The sequence below is a fragment of the Microchirus variegatus genome (genome assembly GCF_963457635.1).
Source record: "Microchirus variegatus genome assembly, chromosome: 4".
NCBI lineage: Eukaryota > Metazoa > Chordata > Actinopteri > Pleuronectiformes > Soleidae > Microchirus > Microchirus variegatus.
Window position 1 is genome coordinate 1,019,029 of NC_139805.1, and position 25,542 is coordinate 1,044,570.

The window sequence follows — 25,542 nt, forward strand, 5'->3', positions numbered from 1 at the left end:
ACATTGTCTTTCAAAAGTGATCCATATCTGAGTCTTTCAAAAGTGATCCATCTGATCTGATATCTGCATTTGCACTAGTCAACACCTGGGACAAAAACCACATGGTCGCTGGTGGCTACTGACCTGAAAATGCTTAGCAGGCTGAACTGGAAGTGAAAGTGGTGTGAACATTTTATTACAACCCTTGCTTGAACGGCTTAAAATGCATGAAAGTTCATCATGAGTCCAGTGGTTTGAGCCCTCGTCCTCCTTTGCACAGTCTGATGATCATCGATTGCGTATATATGACCGTGAAGTGGATGTTGAGTACTTTAGAACCGTATGTAGTTTAGAACCGTAACTTGTACAAGCCAAGTTGATTCCGTCTTCTCAGCCATGACTTCATCCACAAAGCATTAACTGACAAAAGCACACAACCGATATTAACTGATAATGCCGACAGTCCACCTTCATGTCTGCTTATATTCTTGTCATGTCAAATGATTTCTGTGAGATCCCAAATCCCTGGAATCTCCTCCGTGAAATTGTCTGATTAAACGGCAGGTGTGTAGTCCTGCGTCTTGACTGGATCATCTAGTCTGTTCTTTCTCGAGATAAAAACATTGAAAATCAGTTATATAGTTTGTTGAGTCTGTGGTCGCCCATATTTTTTTTTAAATCAAATCCGATTTGAAAATCCTTTACTGTGGGGCAAGCTTTATATTGTAGACGCATTTATTTCCACATACTAATTGGGACTGAAGCTGATCTGATGATATCTAATTCCATGTGCTTTTACACTGTCCTGGGTCATATCTGATTTGTGCCACAGGGGAGGAAAAGATCAGAATTGGGTCACTTGCAAATGCAGCTTAAATCAGATGAATCCGATACATGCACAATATGGAAAGTATTTGGTCACACCTGTTAATGACCAAGACATTTTTGACAATGCTTTGTGGCAACAGTTTGAGGAATGCCCTTTTCTATTCCAACATGACTGTCTGCCAGTGCACAAAGCAAGAACTAAAGACATGGTTTAATTAGTTTGGTGTATAAGAACTTGACTGGCCCCTGCACAGAGCCCTGACCTCAACACCATCAAGCATCTTTGGGATGAACTGGAACAGAGATTGCGAGGCCAGGTCTACTCGATCAACATCAGTGCCTGACCTCATAAATGCTCGACAACAGGGGTTTTCAAAGTTTTTATACCAAGTACCACCTGAGAAAATATTGAGCTCTCGAAGTGGTGTAAACAGGTCGAGCAAAGTCAGCGATGGACTTTTCACAGGAGGCAGATTTATTCCCTATAAGATTTGCTCTCTCATCGGCCTACTCTTCCTCAAATATGCTTCAGACACTGGTATAGTGAAATTAGATTAAGATGGAGTGAGAAATACAGTGAAACTATTATTATTTTTGTTTGTTTCATCATCTACACAATCCCTCAGCTACACTATGACCACATACCCTGGTACATACAATAGAACAGTATTTCTGATATTCCTTTCAAGCACCACCTGAGGAAGGTCACGTACCACTGGTGCTACATGTGCCACAGTTTCAAAAACATGGCACAAATTTCCATAGGAACACACAAAAGAGTGGAAGCTGTTAAAAGAGGGATCAATTCCACAATACATTTGTGTATATGTATTTGATTACATCATTACAGCCCCTGCAGGTGTAATGGTCAGGTGTCCCAGCAAGTTTGTCCACATAGTGTATGTGCATTTGTGTCTTCAATGTAAGTGGACAAATCACATTTTCCCCTGCGAGTGCAACATGTGCTTGCACACGCGTACAATACTATCTACGATCACATGATGCTCTGCAGTGAAGTGCAATTGAGGATGAAGGCTAAAAACAGTGGACTCACGCCAAGGTTTCAGGCCTTTTAATCATTTGGGGCAGTGGTTTTTGAAATGTTACCTCCAGTTCAGGCTACTAACCATTTTCAGGTCAGTGATGACCACCATGTGGTTTGTTTTGTGTAAATGCAGATATCAATTAGGGGTCACTTTTGAAAGACAATGTAAGCATGGTCCTCCAAAACAATCTGATATAGGCAACATATCATCCCTGAGAACTGCAACACAAATGCAGCTCAAGAGACTGAGACCAAAAACACCAGAGAGGCAAGGACGATTGAACACAGGTGAAACACATCAGGGCAAGGCAGATAGTCAACAAAGAGGGATAACTAGACAAGGACAGGAAGTGCACACAAGGGAGAAACTCTAATTATTAACAAGAGCACTTGCATGATCTGCCCATACCTTATACTACCCAAGCAAGTTCATCCTGGATGTTAAAGCGGACCTAGACCGGAAGTTCCAATTAACGCTGTTTTTTAGTGTGTATCTGCGTCATTAACTTGTTTATGAAGCCCTGAAGGTTCAAAACAAACAGTTCAGCCACTGCTGAGAGAGATCTCTGAAAAAACCCGGTCCGGTTAGGTTGAGTCAAGTGCAGTATTATTGTTTACATCAACATAAAATAATCAGGTCATATGAAGTCACTCAATTTAGATTCTGTGAAGTCAAATATTTTAGATGTTATATCTGGACATCATTTGTAATAGTTTGAGCAAGGCTATACTTTTTTCAGTGAACTTAAAGGTGCAGTATGTCACATTGAGCTTACATTTGGAAGAAACTGATGACAAAATAATAAGCTGTACCTTTAAAACAAACCCAGGAGATTTTCCAATCTGATTTGATTTTAACAACACACAATGAATTGTCTGATGTTTGTGCTGAGAAACACAACAAAGTGTGGATGAAGTCATGACTGAGGAAATGGAATCAGCTCGGCTTGTACAACTTCTGGTTCTAAACAAAAATACCCAGCATCAGTTTTTCACTTGCTCACTCGTCATTGGTAATTGCGGGGTTCTGCTCATGCCCAATCGCTGTTCAGTCATAAATATCAAACGTGTTTAAAACTTACAATTTAAAATTGGGAAGACTCTGGTGCTACTACAGGATCATTTGGCCAGAAAATCTCTTCAAATCAGCCTAAAATCGGAAAGCACCGACTGCAGAATATCGTTTTCCCTCCTACTGCAAAAAAAAGACAAACCCACAGCGATAAAACCACTTAGCGAAGGTAAATATTTCTACTGCAAGAACTATACAATAGGTCGGGCCTTGTAGGTATTATTATCATTATCTTTGTATGTAAGAAAATAACAACTGCAGATGTCCATTGTATTAAATTGTTTTCTCTGACAAACCTTTCGTAGTTGGATTTAAGAGTAATTTCCTCACATGGTGTGATGGTAAAATGAGATTGTTGTGTCACAATAACATTGCGCTCACAGACAACACAACATTACAGCACAGAGATACAGACAGAGGGAGAGGAGTCTGTGGTGATGCTCTGCTGAACAGACTGCAGTGATTTATTGGGGCCTTGATATTCACTTGACAGCGCCCCCCCCTCGCACACTCACTGTCAACACGCTTGACTAAATTACTGATGCAGTGTAGCATGGATAGAGTTTACCACGGTAACTCATCAGCATTGTATTTCAACTGTTTTCCCTCTGTCAAACAGCAACTCGCTACATCAACAATGTAAATGTCTGCTGGCCTGGCTGGGCCCCAGGTCCCATCGACCCACTTGTCGGTTATGATTGGCTGGGCGCTTTGTTGCTTTCTTACGCTCCGCTTGAGGAGAATAAGTAAAGAGAATTTCAATCAAAGTGGAATATATCCCCTTGTTGACTTTGGGCTCCAGAATCAATAGGCAGTCAACACTTTGAGCTTAGCTTAGTTTGCTTCGGGGCAAACGATCCCTCATTTCTCACTGGAGTAAAAACACCTGAGTCCCTCCTGCCGACACAGAGATCAAGCACCTGTATTTGTACTGACTTCATTGACAGATTTGACGTTTAACGGGAGACAACGTGGGAATAAACATCACTGCATACAGTATAAGATACAGTTCATGAACAAAATAGTTCAGCTACTTTTCTGGACTGGAAAGCAGCAAACTGCATGGTATTGTTGTATTATATATTGTATTACAATATTTAAAAAGTGGTTTACCCTGATGTAATTTAGTAATACTTATAATACTATACTATATACTATATAATTAAAATAAATATCATTTATATCACTGGTGAACTGTCCAGGGTGTACCCAGCCTATCGCCTTATGTCAGCTGAGATAGGTACAGCACCCCCCCATGACCCTCTGGTGGAGGATAAAGCGGTAGATAATGGATGGATAGATGGATCATTTATATCATTTGTACCGCACTTTAGGACTGTGTTTTGGCATTTTTAAGAGTCCAAAGACAGACACACAAAGTGTGTTTCCATCAGCCTGTTTTTATGCATATTCTCAAGAATGTGCATAAAACACCTGAATGGAAACACAGAAGAAGAAAAAAAGTATCTTGAAATGTGCCACACAGTGGTGCACGTGGCTAGCACTGTTGCCTCACAGCAAGAAGGTTGCTGATTCTGGTTACCTGGCCACTCTACCCGTATGTGTGAGTATGTGAGTGACTGGTTGTTCGTCTCTTAATATTGGGCCATATGCCATGGACTGGTGACCAAACCTTTTGCCCTATTGTAGTTGGGAGTGGCACCAGCAGCCCTGTGACCCTCATGTGGCGGATGCAGTGGTAGACAATGAATGGATGGATCTTTAAATGTGGTATAAAAAAATGTACATGTAAAATATGCAGTAATTGCGCTGGAAGAATGGTATTTTGTGTACTGATGAGAAAACTAAAATATTCCTTGGTGCAAAAAGCAAATAGTGAAAAAATATTTTTGGGGGATAGTTGAAGCAGCGATTACAGCACAATGGATCGTCCTGGCATCATGTTTTATGTGTTTAGATGCGTGTTTATGGAAAACTGTTTCAAAAGAAAAAATCAGTTACACTTGGCTTTACATTTCAATAGAAACCAGGGTTACAGACAGAGTGTGTTTATTTACTGTTGAGGAAAACTTCACTGAGATGAATGAGTCATCATAAAAGGCCATTGTCGAGGCTAAATATGTTCTCTGCAGCATCTAAATATATGATGATGTGATAATTGATTAAAATGATCATGCCAAAGAAGTACAAAATGTGCCAAAAAAAATGTGTTGCCTGATTAAATATACAAATTGCCCCAAATAAATATACAAATAGGCTCGTAGCTTTGCTATCCGTGGCTTAAATTCTAATCATTTCATATATGTGTGTATATATGTATGTATACAAAACTGATCTAATAAAGTATGTTTTTTTTAACGTTTCAGTTTTAACAGTCTTATATTAAAGATTCCAAATTGTGTCTGTTTCTTCAATTTAACTTTGTGTTATTAAATATTTATTCAGTCTTTTAATGTTGGCTGTCATTTAGCTCAATTAATCCATCACGACACACACAAACTTATTGTAAATCAGGGTTAGGGTCACCATCACAATAAGTGCCTAACCCTAACCCTTTTATGGTGTTTTTCCTGACATTTGGAATTATGTTTTTTTCAATGCGAGTGCTTGCAGTTGATGGTTTGCTTTTCAGCGGTTTACACATGTTTTTTTAATTGTGTACTGCAGTTTGGCTAACCCTAACCCTGCAGTTTGGCTAACCCTAGCCTCAGTCTGATTTGGATTGTGAGTGTAATGGCTAATCCTAACCCGCATACTGGTTTTACTGCCTAATCCTACCCTGGTTTGGATTGTGCCAGTAACGGCTAACCCTTACCCAGGGACTTTTTTGGTGTTATGGTTATATACCCTACCCATGTCACTTAGACACTGACCCTAACCCTCAGTCTAGATGGAATGCCTAATCCTACCCTAGTTTGGATAATGGTTCTGACGGCTAACCCTCCCCTTGGATTTATGGCCATTGGTTTATATACCTTACCCATGTATACATAACCCTAAACCTACCCTCAGTCTTTTAAACGACAGCTTTATTGGCCGGTGGTTTTTGAGATTTCGATTTTTGGATTGGGGTTTAGAATTAGATTTTAGTTCCTAGGGTTGTTTGTTTCCTTTGTCTTCTTTGTTATTTCTTCCCCCTCCCTCTCATCCCCTTTTCAGCCCTGGTCACGATTTGTGACAAACCTCATTTTGGGCTGGGGCTCTGTTATTTTCCTCTTTTTGTTTATGTCCGTCTTTACAGCTCTGGCACCAAACCGTGCCAGGGTTTTGTTTTTCGCACCCAGCCGGTGAGTTACCTTCAGTGACATGCGCCGGCCCGTGCCTGCCTGCGTTACTCTATACCAAACTCCACTGACGGCGGTTGGAGGGGGGAGTAACGTTGTTTAACTCTCAAACCTAACCCCAGCCCTAACCTAAACCCAATTCTAACCATAATCCTAAAACCAGATCTTAACCTTTAAAATGTCCCCACAAGGTCAAAGTGTCCTCATAAAAATAAGTATGTTTGCAAACCAGTCTAGTCCAGACTTACCAGACTTACCATTGTCGAATGCCAGGAACGTGGCTTCATACACGTTGTTTCTGACGTACATGGACTCTCGATCAAGCAACGCCATGGTGGTGATCTGGCCGTTGGTCCTGTTGATCTTCAGCCAGTTAGCTGGATCTGACAGCTTTGAGTACCTGTACATGCACACAGGGAAAAAAGAGACAGTTTAGAAAGAAAGAAAAAAAAAACAGACGGGTTCATTAAATCCAAAAGGCAAACATACACAAACATATTCCAGAAATTAACTTTTGCAGCCAACTGTTGCTTCAGCTCCAGCTGCTCTGAACCATTTATTTGCAGATCCAAAGTGCTCATTATCAGTTTCAATGTTCATTACCATAATAAGCAATACCAGCCAAGCACCTTTGAAATATTACAGTGACACGGAGAGTGGAACATATGTTTACTGAGCTTATCATAGCGGCGGCTCATTAGCATGAAAACCGATGAAAACCTGAACCCGTGCATGGAGCAGCCAGGCAGCGCTCTTAACAACTACACAGCTCTTTGTACCCACACAGCCACCACTGCAACTCCCATCACCATCAATGCTGCATACATCACCAGAGTGCAGGGTGACAGCTGCAATTACCGTCTATAAATCCCATTAACTACTACGACGAGTCTCAACATCTGACTGAGTGGAGAGCGCGCCGCACTCAAAGTCTTAGTCAGAAACGAGTAATTATGGGAGGCTCACCCAGCAGGTAGTTCGATGATCAGTGTGTCAGCATGTGTTGACATGAGGTATGGGTGACAGACAGGGCTGGACAGACAGAGTGGGTAGAGTGAGGGACATCGTGGGTGGCTGTGCAGTTTCAGAATGTGAGCATGATCAGTGGAAAATGTAATGAATAGGAAATGGGAATAAATTAAAACATTTAGGGCCTGATTTACTAAAGCTTTGCACGTGCAAAAACGTGTGCAAACTGGATTGCACACGCACACGCACATTTGCGTTGACGCTGATCTACTTACAGGGTCGCAACGAGGAGTGCGTCCCTCAGACGGGCAAAATAGCACTCGCAACCCATTTAGCGTTCTTGCCTTAATGCATATGCAATGTGGGGCGTTGTGCTGGGAGGAGAAAATGTAAATATGTTTTTTTAGCACGCGCAAAGTGATTTATCAAACCTGAAACTGATTGCGGTGTTTATTTTTGCGTCCATATTTAGCATGTTTGAAAGGCAGGTCTTAACTGGCACAGCGGTGCGCACACATGGCTGTGGTTAAGCACATATCCATTTTTGTAAATCAGGAAATCACGCTTTTCCAGAGCATGTTCAACTACGCGTTCACAGATGACGCACATTCATTTCTTATTTTGCGAGATTCACGTCCACGGCCACAGTTCAGTTCTCTGTGTGTCAGTTTGCGAATCGTGACTGAGTCAGTGTCTGACAGCGCGAACGAATCACAGCAGCACGGCAGACACAGTTCTTCTTACTAGTCACTCCCCCTCCGCTCGGCGCACATTGGCTGGCGTTGTTTGCCGAAGATTCACGAGTGATTCACAAGCTCAACTGAATTAAGAAAGGAACGAATCAGTTCATGAAGTGATCCCAGTCAGTTCATTCGAACGAATCTCTCATGACCGACACAACACTAATAACTTCTTATCTGGACATCTTGGGTTTGTGTGTTCTTATGTGTTGTTGAGTCAAAGTTACTGTATGTCTATGTTACGTTTAAACCAGTCAAAATCCTCTGTGTTCTAAAGGTTAATAATATATTTATTTTGCATCATAAATATGATTTTGGGTGAATTCCAATTCCTTGCTTAACCCTCAATCTCAAAAATGTTCTCCCTCTAGTCCAAGTTCTGTCCTGATTCTCAGAAAAATTAAGTTGAGGCCAAGTTTAAGGGCTGTATCGCCCTCAATATTGAGATTTTCCAACACCACCCTTGGGAGCAAGGGCTACCCAGAATGCATTGTGTGTTTTCACATAAGAAAGATGGAGTTGAAAGCAGCGAAACGAGTGCGATACAAATTAAGTATTTTCTTTGTTAATAGAGATATAAAAATGATGAAAACCATTGTATTATCTTAGTTTAGGCCCATATTATGGATTACTGACGTCATTGTTGAGTAACATTTATTTTTATTTTACCATCTTTTGTCAATAGTCGGCCGGTGCGCACACACGATCGTTTGCGATGGTTTACTTTTCAATAAGTCGTGGTGTGTGGTAACTGTCAGCTGAATATTTGTATGAGTATCATCTTATAACTAACTGACAACCTAATAACTTGACTGAAATAAAATAATAAATAAATAATCCTGACGTAAATGTGTTCTTCTTCTTCTTCTTTTTTGGAGTTGACAGACTGGACGCAGCTTTCGCGTTATTCTGCCCCCTACAGTCTGAAGACGTATCTGCATTTAAGGGGTGTCCCATTTCTAAGTGACAAAATAACCCTCAACACTTGGTTTTGAGGCCAGTTAAGATAAGGTTTGAGCTTGAGGGTTAAGATTGAGGGTTAAGATAGGAATTGGAATTGGCCCTTTGTTGTGAATTATCATACCATAAGCAAACAAGCACTTTTAATTTGAATTTCTGAGAAATATCATCATGAATATCTATATTGCAATATTACGATGGGACGTTCATTTTCAGCTCATACTGTCTACACACTACTGAGCAGTTGTTTTTCTGGTTTGAAAAAAGAAGCCTCAAAAGTAGGTTGGAAGGAGCATTCAGCCACCAGTGGGCGACACTATTGCTTGCAATCAACTGTGTCTATGGGACAACGGTCCCATTCTACTTCTCACTTTCTTTTTCACATTACTAACCATTTTCCTGAAGGTTAATGGTCTCAATCATTAGTTTATTGTCTTCTTCAATAAAACATAATGTCAATTTTGTAAATTATGTTCCCGTCAAGAGAATAAAAGATGATAAATAATTGGTTTATGCAGAATACATCCAGCTATTTTGCTTGTGAATTACTTCTACCAACAAGGATTAATTTAATTAAAAATTATTTGTCTGTTTATTGTTTAAAATTGGTAAATCCGTATTCAAACTGAACTGTGATACACAATAAAAATACAGTTAATATTCAAGGATGCGATTCAGTATGAAACAGAGACCACTTTGGTTCAATATGAGTAAGTGTGAGCTTTAATCAGATTCCAAAGCCTCTAAAAAGACATTATATCCAATTAGTTTATTGCAAAACACGATTTAATTTTGACTTTGAAAGAACTTCAAATGATCTGTTGGAATCTAACCGTCAACACTTGGCTCTCACTGTTCATTACTTCAGACAAATGGACAGCCTGAGCGACGGCCTTGTGGCAAAAGCTCAGGCTTTTTGATACGTGGGCCAAGTTTTCTCAGAAGAAGGTCAACTGTTTTTTTTCCACTCTGAAATAATCTTTGAACCTCCAAATCGTCCACAGGAAGCTCTAGGATCACTCTGTGAAATGCTGTTTACTTTTAGCTTGAAGGATGTGAAACACCCAGACAGCAGCGAAAGGGATTTACAGTGCTGGGAAATCCATTTATCTACTTCTCGATTCTTTTTCCCCCCCTTTGTTACGTTAGTTTAGCCAACAAGTCTTTATATATTAATTAGACAAGAGCTTTTGGTTGCTTAGTAACGGCAGGTGCAACAATAATGAAAACTCCCAAGCGTCTTGGAAAAGGATGAAAGCACATTTTTAGATGCTGCATTTTTTAGACAAACGACTCTTTCATTTGCTTTTGCTGCCACTTGAAACTCAGAGGGACACATAAAAAATATAAACTGGCTCCTTTCCCATCTGCTGCTGAGGCGCAGGCTTTTCACTCACCCATGCGTGAATGTTTGTGGATTTGTGTGTGGATTTGTGTGTGTCTACTATTGTACAGTTTTGTGTGTACACTGAGCAGGGGGGGGTTCACGTTCAAGACAAGGCTGTCTGAGCAGGGGATGAACTTCTGGTGGCAGACTGCTTTTGGAGAAGATGGCTGCTCTGAGCTCCTGCCAATAACGGACACACGGACTGACAGAGAAAAAAGTGATAGGGTCGGGAGGAGTGAGGGAGCAGGGTGGTGTCTCCACAGAGAGAGTGAGGAGCTCAGCCCTCTTAGTTTGAGTGACATGTCTTTTCACAGAGGTCTCTTTCCTCTGTACACAATACAGTATATACGAGTACATATACCACCACCGCCCTTGCAGTTCAGTAACATTTCCACCGGGTTCCTTAGCGGAAAAGCCCGTCTCACTGACATTAGGAAAAAATCAATTGCTCTTGCCGGAGCTGGCCGTGGAGCGGAACGATGCCGCTGGACCTCAGTGAGCATGTTGAGGTTTCTGTCGCGCAAGGTCGATGCAGGGACGGCACGATGCCCAAACTGTGTCGTCCCTTTTAGGAAGGGATGAATGGAACAATCGATAAAGCGGAAGGGAACAAGAAGACAGGCATCTAAGGAGGGTGGGCAAAGTGTCCGGCTCATTACAGGGTGACCTCTTCACACCAGTCGCTTGGCAACAGGGTATTAACTGGAGCCTGGGATGCATGTGTGTTCGTATTTGTTACCTCTTTAGGACCTTTTCTGGCACAAACACTGATCTTACTACTGTACTTTGGTACATGTTTACAACATATTAAATGTTGTAGTTCATACACGACATATATTGTCAGGACTATTAGTAGTTGTCAACAGCAGTATAACTTACCAATTCATTTGTCTATGAATGATCATTTAAATAAATTACATGTATAAACTTAAAGGTAAGAATGTAAGAATGTGGCCAAAAACGGTTACTACATTCAAATTCAAAATGCCGAGGTCTTTTAGGTTTAGTTTTCTGACGTAACTGGCAACCCGTGGTTGCTCGGCAGCTGAGACTCTACTGACTGCAATGATTGGTAGACGGCGGTAGGTGGCGCCACATGACGCCAAAACATGATTTCAAAACATAAACATGATTTGCAGTCTGCAAAATATTTTTTTAATGCAAATATTTTGTCTGTACTGTTGTTGTTGTTGGTGAGTTCAGTTTGTTATATGAACATTATTCCTGAGTCTCTGTGACATATTAGGAGGATTTTATGATTTATTACATAATGCACCTTTAATAACAGTTATAGTACACAGTGTGTCACTCAGTGTAATCAGTGTCCTTCATTCAGTGTCCATGTCATGTATTAATAGAAGAGGTTGTATTTTATATGAAGGCAGCTGGATAAGGAACCCTAACCCAAGGAAAAAAAAAGGCTTGACATGTTAAAGTGGACCTAGACCGGAAGTTCCAATTAATGCTGTTTTTTAGTGTTTATCTGCGTCATTACGTTGTTTATGAAGCCCTGAAGGTTCAAAACAAACAGTTCAGCCACTGCTGAGAACGCTGTGTTTTATTGTAATCTCAGGCTCAGCGAGATCTCTGAAAATCCAGTTATAGTTACGTAAACAGCGGTTCTCCTGAACAGCAGATCCTCCTGCTCCGGGCACTAGTCCGGGCACATCCGGTTGCGTACATTGAACCGCAGAAGAAGAATAACGTACGTTGTGGAGGTGTTTCACGAGCGACAGTGTCTTCTGACTCTGGGTCTGACTCTGGGTCAAAGGTCGTCAAAGGGACTGAGGCGGGGAGTCGTGAAGAAGATATTTTTAAACACTGTTAAAACAATGTTTTGATAATGAGGAGCAGTGCATCCACCGTTCCAGAGGGGGGCGCTGCACTTCTGAGATTGGATGTGCTGAATAGTATTGGCCAATCACAAGACTCTGTCTTCTGGGGGTGAGAGTTCACTCTGAAATATCGCGACTCAGGAACATTGTCAGAAAAGAGGATTTCTATTGGCTCGTTTACAGCAACTAGGAGGTTTTTGAGCATAAAAACAAGTTAATGTATGTAAGTAGACCTCCATAACTAACATATATGTGCAACAGGACCACTCTATGTGACCTTTAAATTGTGAAACTGTACAGTCCTGCAGATTTCTGTCTGGGAAATATAAAGTATAAAATCATTTAAAATTACCACTTTCAAGCTGCTACAGTATAATGTTTTTTTCATATTAACAATAGTTAGTTGAGAGAATGACTGCACAGAGAGGTGTTTTTAAACACAAAACCAACAGAGAGACATTATACAATGCTCTGCTTCAGCAAAGGGTTAGGTCAATATTGTTGAACATACAGTGTGTCTGTATGAGGTATTGTTGACATTGACGTTGTCCACAGTTCTGCCGTCTCTGAGAACCACAATGGATGCTTGCACTGAAAATATGGCTGCCAGCGGCCACTTAACTTCAGGCTTACGTAATTAGATCTACACCTGCTCAACACTACAATGCCTTAAAAATATGTTTGCCACCTTTTTTCTAATTTTATTTTATTTCTGCACTAAAGTCCATAGAGTAAATCAGCAATTTTATACCATGTACTGCTGCCTCCTTTGGTACATTTACATATGCAATTTAGGGACTTGAAACTTATCAAACAAGTTAGCAGTTGACTGGAAGCTCCTGAGTACCCGTGAGCTAAAACCACATCAGTCGACAGCTGGAAATTACAGTCTAAAGGTACGATAAAGTGGCAATATTCGTAAGAAATTGTAGACTTAAACAGGCTTTTGACTTTTGTTTTTTTTTCCCACGTCAGAACTGTACCTGACTATCTGGTGAATGAAGTGGTCGGGGTCTTGAGCAGCAAACACCGTAAGAGTGGTCCCGGCGGGGACACCCTCCTCAAAGCGGATCATCTTGGGGTTGACCGGGAAGACGGGAGGCTCGTTCACATCCTGGACCGAGATGGTGACTCCTGCTGTTGACTGGAGCGAGGACTGAATGCCACTGGCCAGGTGGGCCTGGTTGGACACCACCACCGTCAACATAAAGGCACGGTTCATTTCAAAATCTACTGGCTACAGAGGAGACAGAGACAGGGAAAAAAAAAAAATCATGAGAGCTGGGAGTCAAATGAGTGTATCTGATTGCATGATTTGCTGTAACTGTTCTCCAATTTCAGAAATGACAAACAATCAGTGAAAACAATGTCAGATTGAGTTCTTAGTCATCAGCATCTGGCATAGAGCAGGTGGAAAGACGCCACATGCAGAGTCGAGTAACAATGAAAAATTGAAAGAGCTGGTTATCAGTTTTTAGGACGCGTGCTGAGATGCCAGACAAAGATCTTCACGTTTACCTTGACCACTGTCAGCATGCCCTCGTTAGTGATAGGGTTGGTGCGAATGGTGAAGTGTCCAGACGGGTCTCCACTCACGATCCGGTAGACGGCGTTCCAGTTGGGGCTGTGTGGCTGATCTCTGTCCACCACCGTCAGGTTGGTCACAACCACATTCACCTTGTTCTCTGGCACCTCCCCCGAAAACTGCAGATTGGAAGGGAAGGCAGAAGATGATTTTATATTGAATCTTAAAACATACTTTTATTTTCTGGATTTTACCTGAACGTTGACTTTTATTAAGGTGTTTCCATATATTTATCATATACGTGGTTTTGTATTTCTATAGCGCTTTTCCAGTCTTGATGAACACTTAAAGCTGCTTCACACTACAGTTTCCATTTACCCATTCAGAAATGTTTCTATCACTCATCTTTCATACCCACTTACACGCTCACACGAGCAACGTGGGGTTAAGTGTCTTGCCCAAAAACACATCGGCATGTAGACTAGCTGAGCCAGGAATCGACCCACAAACTTCAAGTTGAAAGATGACTTGCTCTCCCACTGAGACGGGTATTTAATTACAACCTCAGTTGGGACACATTTTCAAACCAAGACATTTAGCTCGGCCAGTAAGCAGAAGGTGATGACAAATGTTAAACCAACAAAAATTAATCTGGTCTGGTGCATTATTCAAAATTGCATAGAAAATAATAAAAGAACTGTACCTGAACTGAATCTGGGGTACAATAAATAATGTTTTCTACTTTGAAATAAAAATATTTTGGTCAAACCTGTCCTTCGCACACCCCACAAAGTACAACAATAAAAGTATGTTTTTCATACTTGACCCAGGTGCAACTCAAAGTGCAGGGATTCAAAAAGGTGCACAACAGCAAAAATAACTTGTTTCTCTTTGAAATAAGATACATATTTGTCATATACAACCCATGAACATCGCATTCACAGTCAGCTTATCGAGTGCTTTTTCTAAGTGTCTGGTTGGACCACTGGGCCACTAAGAGGTTGATTTTGGGCAACCAGTTAAATAGGTTGACGATGCTCTTATCACTTGCTTAGCCTGTACTTCACAGGTGTGTCTGTCAGTGTAGGGCAAGTTACTGATAAAAAAGTGAAAATATTACTTGACTATTAAAAAGAACAAGTTATTTAATAAACTAATTAGTTACATCAATATCATTTGTAAATACGATCAAAAAGTGGTGTAGAACTCTCCGTTTGGAACTGAATCCACTTTGTTGAAACTAAAACTAGCAGTCAGACAATAACTTGCCATAAACTGCTGAGTGTGCACGTCATCATAAGACAACCTCTAGAAGACAAAAAACTAACTTATTAATGCACAAACTTGGGGTCATTTTACTTAGTAATAATCCCTTAGACTATTAGTTACCGGTAAAAGTAAGTACTGGTGCCTGCCGAGTTGAACTGCATTGATATTTAGCTCAAAGATATCCATGTATTAGTAATAGAAGCTTTCTTTTGGAATGCCACTTTTAATTCATGGACCCCCTTAAGATGGAGTGGAAAGTTTTTACTGTGACTTTTGGATAGATTATTCTGATGGTGTTCCAGCAGTCAGCAAATGCATAAAGTTAATAAACTTGATTAAAAATATCTATTAATGCAAATGTAAATTGGTAAACATTTCCCTTAGTTCCATTATGACAACAAGCTGCTTTTAGGGTGACGCCAATAATGCTCATTACATGAAAAACTAATCAAAAGTGGTAGAAAAAACAGATGGAGGAGAAAGGGGTGGGAAGTAAAGAGGAAATAATAATGTCGATATTAGAGAATCATAGCTCACATTATGTTAATGCACTCCCTTATTCCACAGTGAGTCCTCTCATAAGAAACTCTTTATCTGAACTAATGGATTTGTTCAATTAACTGTTTACCCATGTAATTTAGGTTCTGTGCATTCACCAAATCTAAGTCTTAATATGCAATTAGATAAGTGCTGTAATTAAGGCAGCGGTAGGAATAATCTTTGGTTAATGATGTTCATTATAGTGCAGCGTGAAACAACTCCCCTCTCAACCAACTCTGGAGGAAACTTGGTGACAGCTGCAGAGAAGAAGAATTTACAGTGCAAAAGATACATGTCCCTCTCTGTAGGAATATATCTGGCAACACATGCATGCACACACACACACAGCCACACACACAGCCACACACACAGCCACACACACACACACACACACACACACACACACACACACACACACACACACACACACACACACACACATTCTTGTACTTGCTGCATACTGGGGACCAGCATTTCCACTTAATAAATCAACACAATTACAAATATCTACTTCATGAATGACATCTATTAAGAACTACTGGTTGCAGTACCATAAAATGTCTGCAGGTGGAGTCCCAGAGCAAAAAGGGCTGAAAACTTTTTCGATTTTTTATTTATTTATTTATTTTTTTGGTCCAAAATTTGGCAAAAACATCATACTAAACTATGTTGTCCAAAATGTGAAAAAATAATTTGGTCCAAAATTTTTGGTCCAACATTTGACAAAAACGTCATACTATAGTATGTGTCCAAAATTTGAAAAAAAAAATGTACCCAAAATTTTTGGTCCAAAATTTGACAAAAACGTCATACTTATACTATGTCATCCAAAAAGTTGAAACATTTTCTGAAAAAAATAAATTTGGTCCAAAATTTGACAAAAATGCCATACCATACTATGTTGTCCAAAATTTGAAAAAAAAAATTGACCCAAAATTTTTGATCCAAAATTTGACAAAAACGTTATACTATACTATGTCGTCTAACAATTTGAAAAAAAAATTGACCCAAAATTTTTGGTCCAAAATTTGCCAAAAACGTCATACTTATACTATGTCATCCAAAAGTTGAAAAAAAAATTTGAAAAAAAAAATTGGTCCAAAATTTGACAAAAACGTTATACTATACTATGTCTTCCAAAATTTGAAAAATCTTTGACAAAATTGTTTTGGTCCAAAATTTGACAAAAATGTCATACTATACTATGTTGTCCCAAATTTTGGAATTTTTGGGAATTTTTTGACAAATTGAGTATAGCATGTTTTAGCAATCTAAGGAAGTGATTCCAATGAAAACAAAATGAGGACCGGCCAAAATGTCCTCACTCTGTAAAAATGACCTAAATTTGTTGGTTAAAAACCCTCACTGGTCCTCAGTATGCCACAAGAACAAGAACACACACACACACACACACACACACACACACCCTAAAAGCTCTCATTGTCAGACAATAATCTGTGTTTCCTCTTCTGAAGCGTTAACTTGTTTATGGTCTGTGTCTGCCAGCTGCTGTTCACTTTAATGGCTTCATCATCAAGGGACTGAAGCCGTGTCCAAAAACCACCCTCTTCCTCTCTTCCTCCATCATTCCCTCCATCCCTCTGTGTCTCCGCCTCTCTCTCCCTTATCCCCTGCAGTGTGACCAGGCTGATAAGCACCGAACAAATTAAATATGCACTCCCAGTCCCTGGTGTGTGGGCTCCTACATTTCATTTTCACCCCGAGCTTTAGTACAAACACCACCACAAACCCTCCAAGCTTGTTTGGCCACACTGTCAAACAGCAATGCACACTCAGAGGCACACACACAATGGGTAGAGTGGGCTTCCAAAATGGCTACTCTCTTTAAAATGCAATATGGATCCACAGATAAGCCACTTAAGACACAGACTCTCAGATTCTGAAGGATTTTGTGAAGAAGGGTGGAGAAAACGCAGACTTGTAAAGTCAGAATAATATGTGATGTCAGGATTACAGATTGTGGCTATTTGGTGTTTTATATACTAAGTTTATGGGCGCTGCCTATTAATACATTCAATGAGCAGAGCTTTATTAGTGGCAAATCAGCTGTCCACCCCATAACTTTTTATTTTAAACATAATTTCTTAAAGGGGATTGTCATAAAGCTGCTGCAGTAGCAATACAATGTTAAAGACACAGGTACTTTTAAAAGGTGAACCCCCTAAATAATAATAATTATTATAAAAAATGGGTGATACCAGGAGAACACTATTCTCTGCAGCGTTTTGAATCTGAAATAACACAATTTCTTTGCGCGACAAATCGAGTTAAATGTACAAAACCCTATCATGGTGGTCAAGAGAATAACACAATGAAAGCAATGATTATCAGGGATGCATTAAAACACAGATGGTGCTGTTTTTCTGTCACTGAGACGCAGTTTAATAATTTTAAAGTTCACATACTGACAAATCTAAGCCACAAATCTTTCAACTTCAGCTTTCAACACATTTCTATGAGACTATGCTGATTAAGGGCAATTAGTTGTGACTTGCAAAACTTGTGTGAACTATGCTTAACTGATTCCCCTTATCGCAGAGTTTAATGTGAAGCCAGAATTGTGTGCAGTAAAGATGCAGTTAGCTGTGACAAACTGTCCCTTTGTAATAGTTTTTGCGGCTTCCACACTCTTTGAATGTGCATTTTAAGCATAAGCAGAGGGGAAGTAATGTATCGTGTGTCATGTGCTTTTTCGACCAGTAAGTGGATCTCAATGACTAAAAGCTACTGGTGATTAAGGATATTCAGTCCTCATACAGACTCTTTAGAACATGAGTCACGATAGAGGCTTGACCCATTAGTGGGCATTACAAAGCAATATCTGTCAAAAGCTTAAGGTCATAACTGAACAATGAGCCTGTAGGAGTAAAACCCCGACTTTTTGGTTAGCTATTTTATATGCAATAAAGACAAAAGTAAACACACACCCCCTACCTAGGTAGCGGCTAACTCCATAAGGCTAACTATGGTTTAAAAAATAACCATAGTGATATTTTAAATGAAGAGGAAACAACCATCTGCCTTGCTTTTTCGAATGGCAAGACAAAGGGTGAACTCCAATTCCTCAATCTTAACCCTCAATCTCAAAAATACGCTCCCTCTAGTCCAAGTTCTGTACTGATTCTCAGAAAAATTAAGTTGAGGGTCAAGTTTAAGGGCTGTATCGCCCTCAATATTGCGATTTTCCGAGACCACCCTTGGGAGCAAGGGCTACCCAGAATGCATTGCGTGTTTTCACATAACAAAGATGGCGTTGAAAGCAGCGAAACAAGTATGCTACAAATGAAGTGTTTTCTTTGTTAATAGAGATATAAAAATTATGAAAACCATTGTATTATCTTAGTTGAGGCCCATATTATGGATTACTGACGTCATTGTTGCGTAACATTTATTTTTATTTTACAATCTTTTGCCGGCCGGTGCGCACACGCGATCGTTTGCTATCGTTTACTTTTCAATAAGTCGTGGTGTGTGGTAACTGTCAGCTGAATATGTCTGTGGTTGTGGTATTTGTATGAGTATCTTATAACTAACTGACAACATAATAACTTGACTGACAAACGGATCGTAATAAATAATCGTGACGTAAATGTGTTCTTCTTCTTCTTCTTTTTTAGAGTTGACAGACTGGACGCAGCTTTCACGTTATTCTGCCCCCTACAGTCTGAAGACGTAACTGCATTTAAGGGGTGTCCCAAGTGACAAAATAACCCTCAACACTTTGAGGGCCAGTTAAGATTAAGGGTTGAGCTTGAGGATTAAGATAGGAATTGGAATTGGCCCATAGACTGACCAGCAGAGAGTCAAAGCCAATACACATCTGACACCGTCATCTGCCCGGAGGCATTTCTTCCACCAGTTGAAGAAAGCCAAGTACCAGGATATGGCAGACAAAGCACTAGCCAAAGGATGGCATGCAGCCTTACCTCCCATTGAGCTATGCTGTGGTGGTTTCCCTGCAACACCAGTGTGATATTTCTTACAGAAGATTGGGTTGGATCCCGAGCAACTGAAGAAAACCACCGGGGAGATCTGGGGCCGTATTTATCAAGCGTCTTAGAGCGCCATTTTACATTTAAGTCCTGAGAATTTGTGAAATTTAGTCCTAATCTCAAACTTAAGAATAAAAGCTATTCATCAACGTTCTTAAGTCTAAGAATAACTCCTACTCTCCCAGATATTTAAGAGACCTTCAGAGGTGTCTTAAGTGGTTAGGAGTTGCCAGCAGGGGATGGAACTGAGGTGAGAAGGATGTCCTGGCTTTGTTAGATGACGAGCTGCTGATCAAACGGCAGGGGCGTCGATTTATGTTTTTGCTGGTGGGTTCTCATCATCGTGCTTGCATGATTATTGCTATTTTGACACGCGCACATTCGTCTCATAGTAAAACACATTAGATCAATTAACAGCAGCGGTCGCAATGAACGCACACGGACACGATCTCTTTCTCAAACACAGTCTACACACTGGTGATGCACACGAGGATTTTAATGTCAATTATGCAACCCTAACACAAAAGACTACGATGAAGAAAAAAGAAAAATGAAAAACAAAATCCACAACCCAACACCACAGCCTGGATTGAACAGCATAGCCACCATAACCGCCTATAAGTTTATAGGTAATAACAGCCTAACCAACTCAACAGCAGCTTCACTCATTGATTAATCAAAACCTAATATTAATGATACTGTCAGTGATCACAACTGGCTTTAATGACACAAATGTAGGTTAAAAGTTAAAAGTAACTCAAACAAAAGCAAATCATGGACCAAATCCACAATTCAAAACCATTCCGACACAATCCTTTAATAACAGTAACAGTAGTACCACAGTAGGCTATAACAATCGTGTTTCCTCTGGTAGTGATGCGTCTTATAAACTGGTCCGCGATTATTTCCAGGTTATTATTCCTTGACAATGTCTTGTGACGGTTCAGTATCAGCCTTGGACCGCAGATAGGTTTTCTGACATCACAATGCAACCCGTTGATAGGTAGTGGTCATTAACAAATCAATGCCAAGAGTAGGCTGGCACATGTGAGTGCTTGGGAGCATCCACAGAATCCCATAGTCCATTTCAGTATTTCTAAGATATTTCTTTATTCTTAGACAAGGGATTCCCTTTCGTGATTGGTCATTTCTATGGACACGGAAGTGACGTCACCTAAAATTCAGTTTACACATAATACTGTTATAATTCAGCTCTGAGAGTGACACTTAAGATTCAGTCCTACACTTTGCTGAAAGTGTGAGTAAGACGCTTGATAACTAACTTTTAAGTGCAGCTTGCAGCGAATCATTTTTTTACACATAAGTCTACTCTTAGCAGGGTTCTTAGGAGTAATTCTAAGACGCTTGATAAATACGGGCCCTGGTCTTCACTGCCTCACTCAGGCAAGGTAATAATTCTCCCCTGCTGTTTCTGCAGATGCTCTCTCACTTTCAATCTAAGCCTCTGACACATGAAAATTACTAAATGGGTTCAATGCTTATAAAAATAAAACAGAGTGCAACAAATAGGGTATGTATGTCTATGTGCATGTATACAGTGTAACACCAAGTATAAAGGCCACATTATACTTCTCCGACTGCGTATGCGTTATCCGTCTGCGTCACCACGTAGACCACTCGAGCATTTATACTTCTGCGTCGTGGTGACGGATAGGCGCTGCAATTTCCCGCCCGATCCGTAGGGGTCGCTGCGCAAGGTTGTTGTGCTTTTGGCTACAGTGAGCAATGGCGTCCGAGGGAGAAAGACTGTTGTTGAAACAGCGGCCGTTTCTCACTTTTCTGTGTCCCGCAACGCAGTTTTAAGATAATTTGAGGCGAGAAATTGGTAATTTAGAGTTAGAGATGTGCTGTATGTGTTAAGATATGACGTATTTATAGTTTGGCAGAGACGAAGTCGGCGGGGATCAGCTCCGCCCTCTGTAGCGCTCGGCGCTCACTGTGAGCCGGCACAGAGCAGCTTCGCTCGGCCTGTCCTGAGGACCAATCACAGCTCTTGCCATCTCCGTTGTCCCTTGACGGAGTGACGGACACTTAAAAAATATTCCGTGCACCCGGAGACGACGCAGAGGCTCTTCGACAGGTTCTGCGTCAACGCAGAGGACTCTGCGTAGCTACGCAGAGCACTTTACGCAGGAGTATAAATTGGGCTTAAGTGCAGCTCCAACATTCCCAATGTAAATTGAGAGTGCAGTAACCATTTAGAATGATAAAGGTTGTTCTTGACCATATATATTTCCTTTAAGTGAGAAAAAAAGAATTTTTTCCACTTTTCCACATTCAAATCATCATCATTTCCACTGTGACAGGCTCTTATTTTATGAACCTGAAACAAGTCAGTCGACTGCAAACGCATCACTGACAACACCAAACAAAAGTAAACAACACAGGGTCACTCACGCACGACTCTTCTCTGTAGACATGTCAGGTTTGAGCTACAGTCCAGTCAGGGGAAATTAGCGAGGCTACACTTGCTGTACAGAGCCTAAATCATTGGAAGAAAATAAATCTGCATCAAGGTGCACAGAACAGCAGGGGAAATCTACTGCTTCCTAACTGAAAACAGGCTCAGCAAATAAAAATGTCCCACTTTACACGGCAAAGCTTGAGCTTACCAAGACTAAATGGGCTGTTCTTTTCCTTCATGGGCTACTGAAAATAACATCAAATGGAAATGGCAGCATTAGGTGGAATAAATGTCCCAAAAGCAGACGCTTAGTGATATTGGAGTGACATTAGTCCACTTAAGATGGCTGCTATGTCTTCACTCGTGTAATAAAGGTACAGCTGTTGGCATCAGGCTCCCACTTTTTTTTTTCTCCACGTTGTAGACATATCATGCTGCTTTTTCGTGTGTCCTGCTCGTTCTAACATAAATCAGGAACAGAGGAGTGGGACACAGAGGGAAAGAGTTAAAGCCAATAATCCATTGATCTATGGCACAACTTTCTCTATTTAGAAACTGCTAGCCTAGGTAGTCTGCCAGGATGTCTGCTTTACGATTGGTTCACTGCCACGCTAGAGGTAACGTGATGATTACAGAAAAGCAACTTTTGTATACATTCAACATGACGTTAACCAAAGATCAGCTGTCTTTTGTTGTGGCTGTTGCTTCCATTTCAAGCCACTTGTTCCACAGACCCTAACCCTTAGACTGAGGTTAGGCTTAGGATACATTTCCTGGTTAAGGCCACATTATACTTCTCCGACTGCGTAATGCGTTATCCGTCTGTCCGACGGACACGCGCTGCAATTTCCCGCCCGATCAGTAGGGGTCGCTGCGCAAGGTTGTTGTGCTTCTGGCTACAGTGAGCAATGGCGTCCGAGAGAGAAAGACTGTTGTTGTTCAAACAGTGGCCGTTTCTCACTTTTCTGTGTCACGGAACGCAGTTTTAAGATAATTTGAGGCGAGAAATTGGCCATTTAGAGTCTAAACATGTGCTGTGTGTGTTAAGATATGACGTATTTATAGTTTGGCAGCGGCGTTCTCGGCGGGGATCAGCTCCGCCTCTGTGGACGCTCGGTGCTCACTGTGAGCCGGCACAGAGCAGCGTTATCTCGGCCTGTCCTGAGGACCAATCGCAGCTCTTGCCGTCTCCGTTGTCCCTTGACGGAGTGACGGACACTTAAAAAATATTTTGTGCAGTCGGAGACGACACAGAGGCTCTACAACAGGATCTGCGTCGACGCAGAGTCTCTCTGTAACCTACGCAGAGCACTTTACGCAGGAGTATAAATTGGGCTTTAGGCTTAGTGGATATCCACTGTTGGCTCTTTCCGATGTGGAAGGATACCTTGTGCATCTGTCAGGTGACACTGAGGGACAGAGCAGTGGTATAATTAACGGGCTGGTATATGCTGAGACTTCAAATACACCACCTCACAAGTCTTCCAAGCTATTCTGCTGCTCCTCATTGTTGTTTGTTTGTTCACTTGAAGTGATGGTGTGATATGCTTGATTAAACAGTTTGATTAGATAGATTGTGGCAAGTATCACTGTCTTTTCATTCATTGCATATTGACGGACATTGCACTAACATAGCACATTCAGATCCATGTGGTGAAATGAATAAAACATGTGTCTTATTTTAATTAGATGCAATATATCAGATTGGTTTATGCCCCCACAAGCAATTTCACTTAATTAGTGTGCTACAGTTCTCTCTGTGCCTCCTGTAGAGTGCTATGAATTCTTCCCGAGTCTCTAACACACAAATAATTACTGAACTACTCTCCAAGTGCAGTTGCTTGAGTGGGAATCAAAACAAAAAAGTACAAGACTGACAAAGCAGTGGAAAAGGCTGAGAACAATATCTTTGCTGTAGATGTTGATGTGAAAGTGTGGTGATGTGAGAGAGAAACAACAAGAACAATTTTTTACTCACTTCTACTCATTACTACCTTTGAGTCACATGTCAGAATCTGTGACAGACGGTGTGCCAACATCTACTGCTCTTTTAATGACCTCAAGCATCTATATACCAATGACTTTTCCATACAATGTTTCACTGCTTGTTGACGCAAATATCAAATCCGCCAATCACACGCTGGTTACTTGCTGAGATGGTGAATCCCTTCGCAGAAGTCAGAAAATCAAACACGTCAGAGTTTCTGTCGGTAGGTCGTAAGGTGCCAAGTTGTGACCTCGATTGTTGTTGACTATGACGCGCTGCATGAGATAGGGTCAAGGCGTTCTGAAACCCTGCTTAAATCAAACCTGACCCAGGGTTTTACCATTCCAAACTTTACTATATTGTACTAAACCAACCTGTACCATAATGGAAACACAATTTAAGTGACTTTGAATATGACATGGTTGCTGGTGCCAGACATGCTAATCTGAGTATTTCCGAAACTGCTGATCTACTAAGAGTTTAACATTATATATATATATCAAAGGTCTACAGAAAATAGTCCAAAAAAGAGAGAATGTCCATTGTGTTCCAGCCAGTTCTCTGGGTAAAAATGCCTTGTTGATGCCAAAGTTTGTGAACACACAAGTCGAACTTTAAAGCAGAATGTCTACAGCAGCAGAAGACAACACTCCTGCCTCCGCCACTCCTGCCACTTTATTAAGTATCTTCTGTGTCTAATAAAGTGGACAGCAAGTGTGTGCATGTCTCTTCATTGTGTGCTGTATGTGTCAAAAAACGTGTGTCTGTTGGAGCGTAGCGTGTCCATGTCTGGCTGACAGTAGGACTCTGGTCCAGAGCTTCTCCCAGTTGACGAGAAGTGACAAAGCCAGCTAAAATGTGGACAGAGCACCTCTGAGCGCAGCAGCAGCAGCAGCAGCAGCAGCAGCAGCAGCAGCAGCAGCAGCAGCAGCAGCAGCAGCAGCAGCAGCAGCAGCAGCAGCAGCCTTGTTCACCGAGTTCTACCCCTGACAGCTGGGGAGCTCTTATCAGAGAGATTGTACTCTACACACATGCTGATGACGAATCCCGCTGAGAAGACAGGGATCACAGCACATGACGCCGACGCCACTGCCTCTCACTCTGCCTCTGAGCCTTGATGTAGACGGCATCTGTCTCTCTGACAAGAACATGCAAGGGGTCACATGGAGAAAAGCTATGATGCAGCCTATATACAGTAGGCCTGTCAGGCAGCGGTCAGGGATTTAATTTTGCTCTGCAGCCAAGCTTAGAACAGGAGTCAAGCTATATGGAGAAAGATATAGAAGCGATTTAACTGCAAAACAACACTAGAAATAAGCCAAATATTCTAAAATGTTTAATTCTCTTGTTTTAAGAAAAATAATGTGCTGATGTGTGCAATTTTGCTTTGATTAAATCTTTGTATATTTAGCCACTTTCGGACTGTAATGTGCCTTTAAATGAAGAAATACAGGCCAAAAACAAGACATTGAAAAAATAAAGGTTAACTTAACATGACTCATATTTGCACACACCCAAATCTGTGATGGTGAAAGTAAGCTGTCGTATCTTGTTGAAACAATGCAAGATATTTTTTTCTTAAAATTATATTATTTTCCTTGTGTAAAACTTGCTTGCCAAGAATATTTTTCTTTTCAGGCAAACCATAAAAACAATTCCCCAGAAACAGGCTTATTTTACTTTATTAAAAATCAATTTTTGCGGTGTACACTCTCCAGTAAAA

At 40.8% G+C, this 25,542-nt stretch overlaps 1 protein-coding gene across 1 annotated transcript in view; it reads right to left on the minus strand.

The window, feature by feature from the left end:
• The window catches only part of cdh4 (cadherin 4, type 1, R-cadherin (retinal)), a gene marked incomplete at both ends in the record, with an annotated part of 306,806 nt that overhangs the window by 9,873 nt on the left and 271,391 nt on the right, over positions 1-25,542 (minus strand). Inside the window, 3 exons of the mRNA XM_083888036.1 lie at positions 6,418-6,569; positions 13,044-13,297; positions 13,579-13,764. Coding sequence (XP_083744162.1) covers positions 6,418-6,569; positions 13,044-13,297; positions 13,579-13,764 — 592 coding nt within the window. The remainder of the gene's footprint in view (positions 1-6,417; positions 6,570-13,043; positions 13,298-13,578; positions 13,765-25,542) is intronic.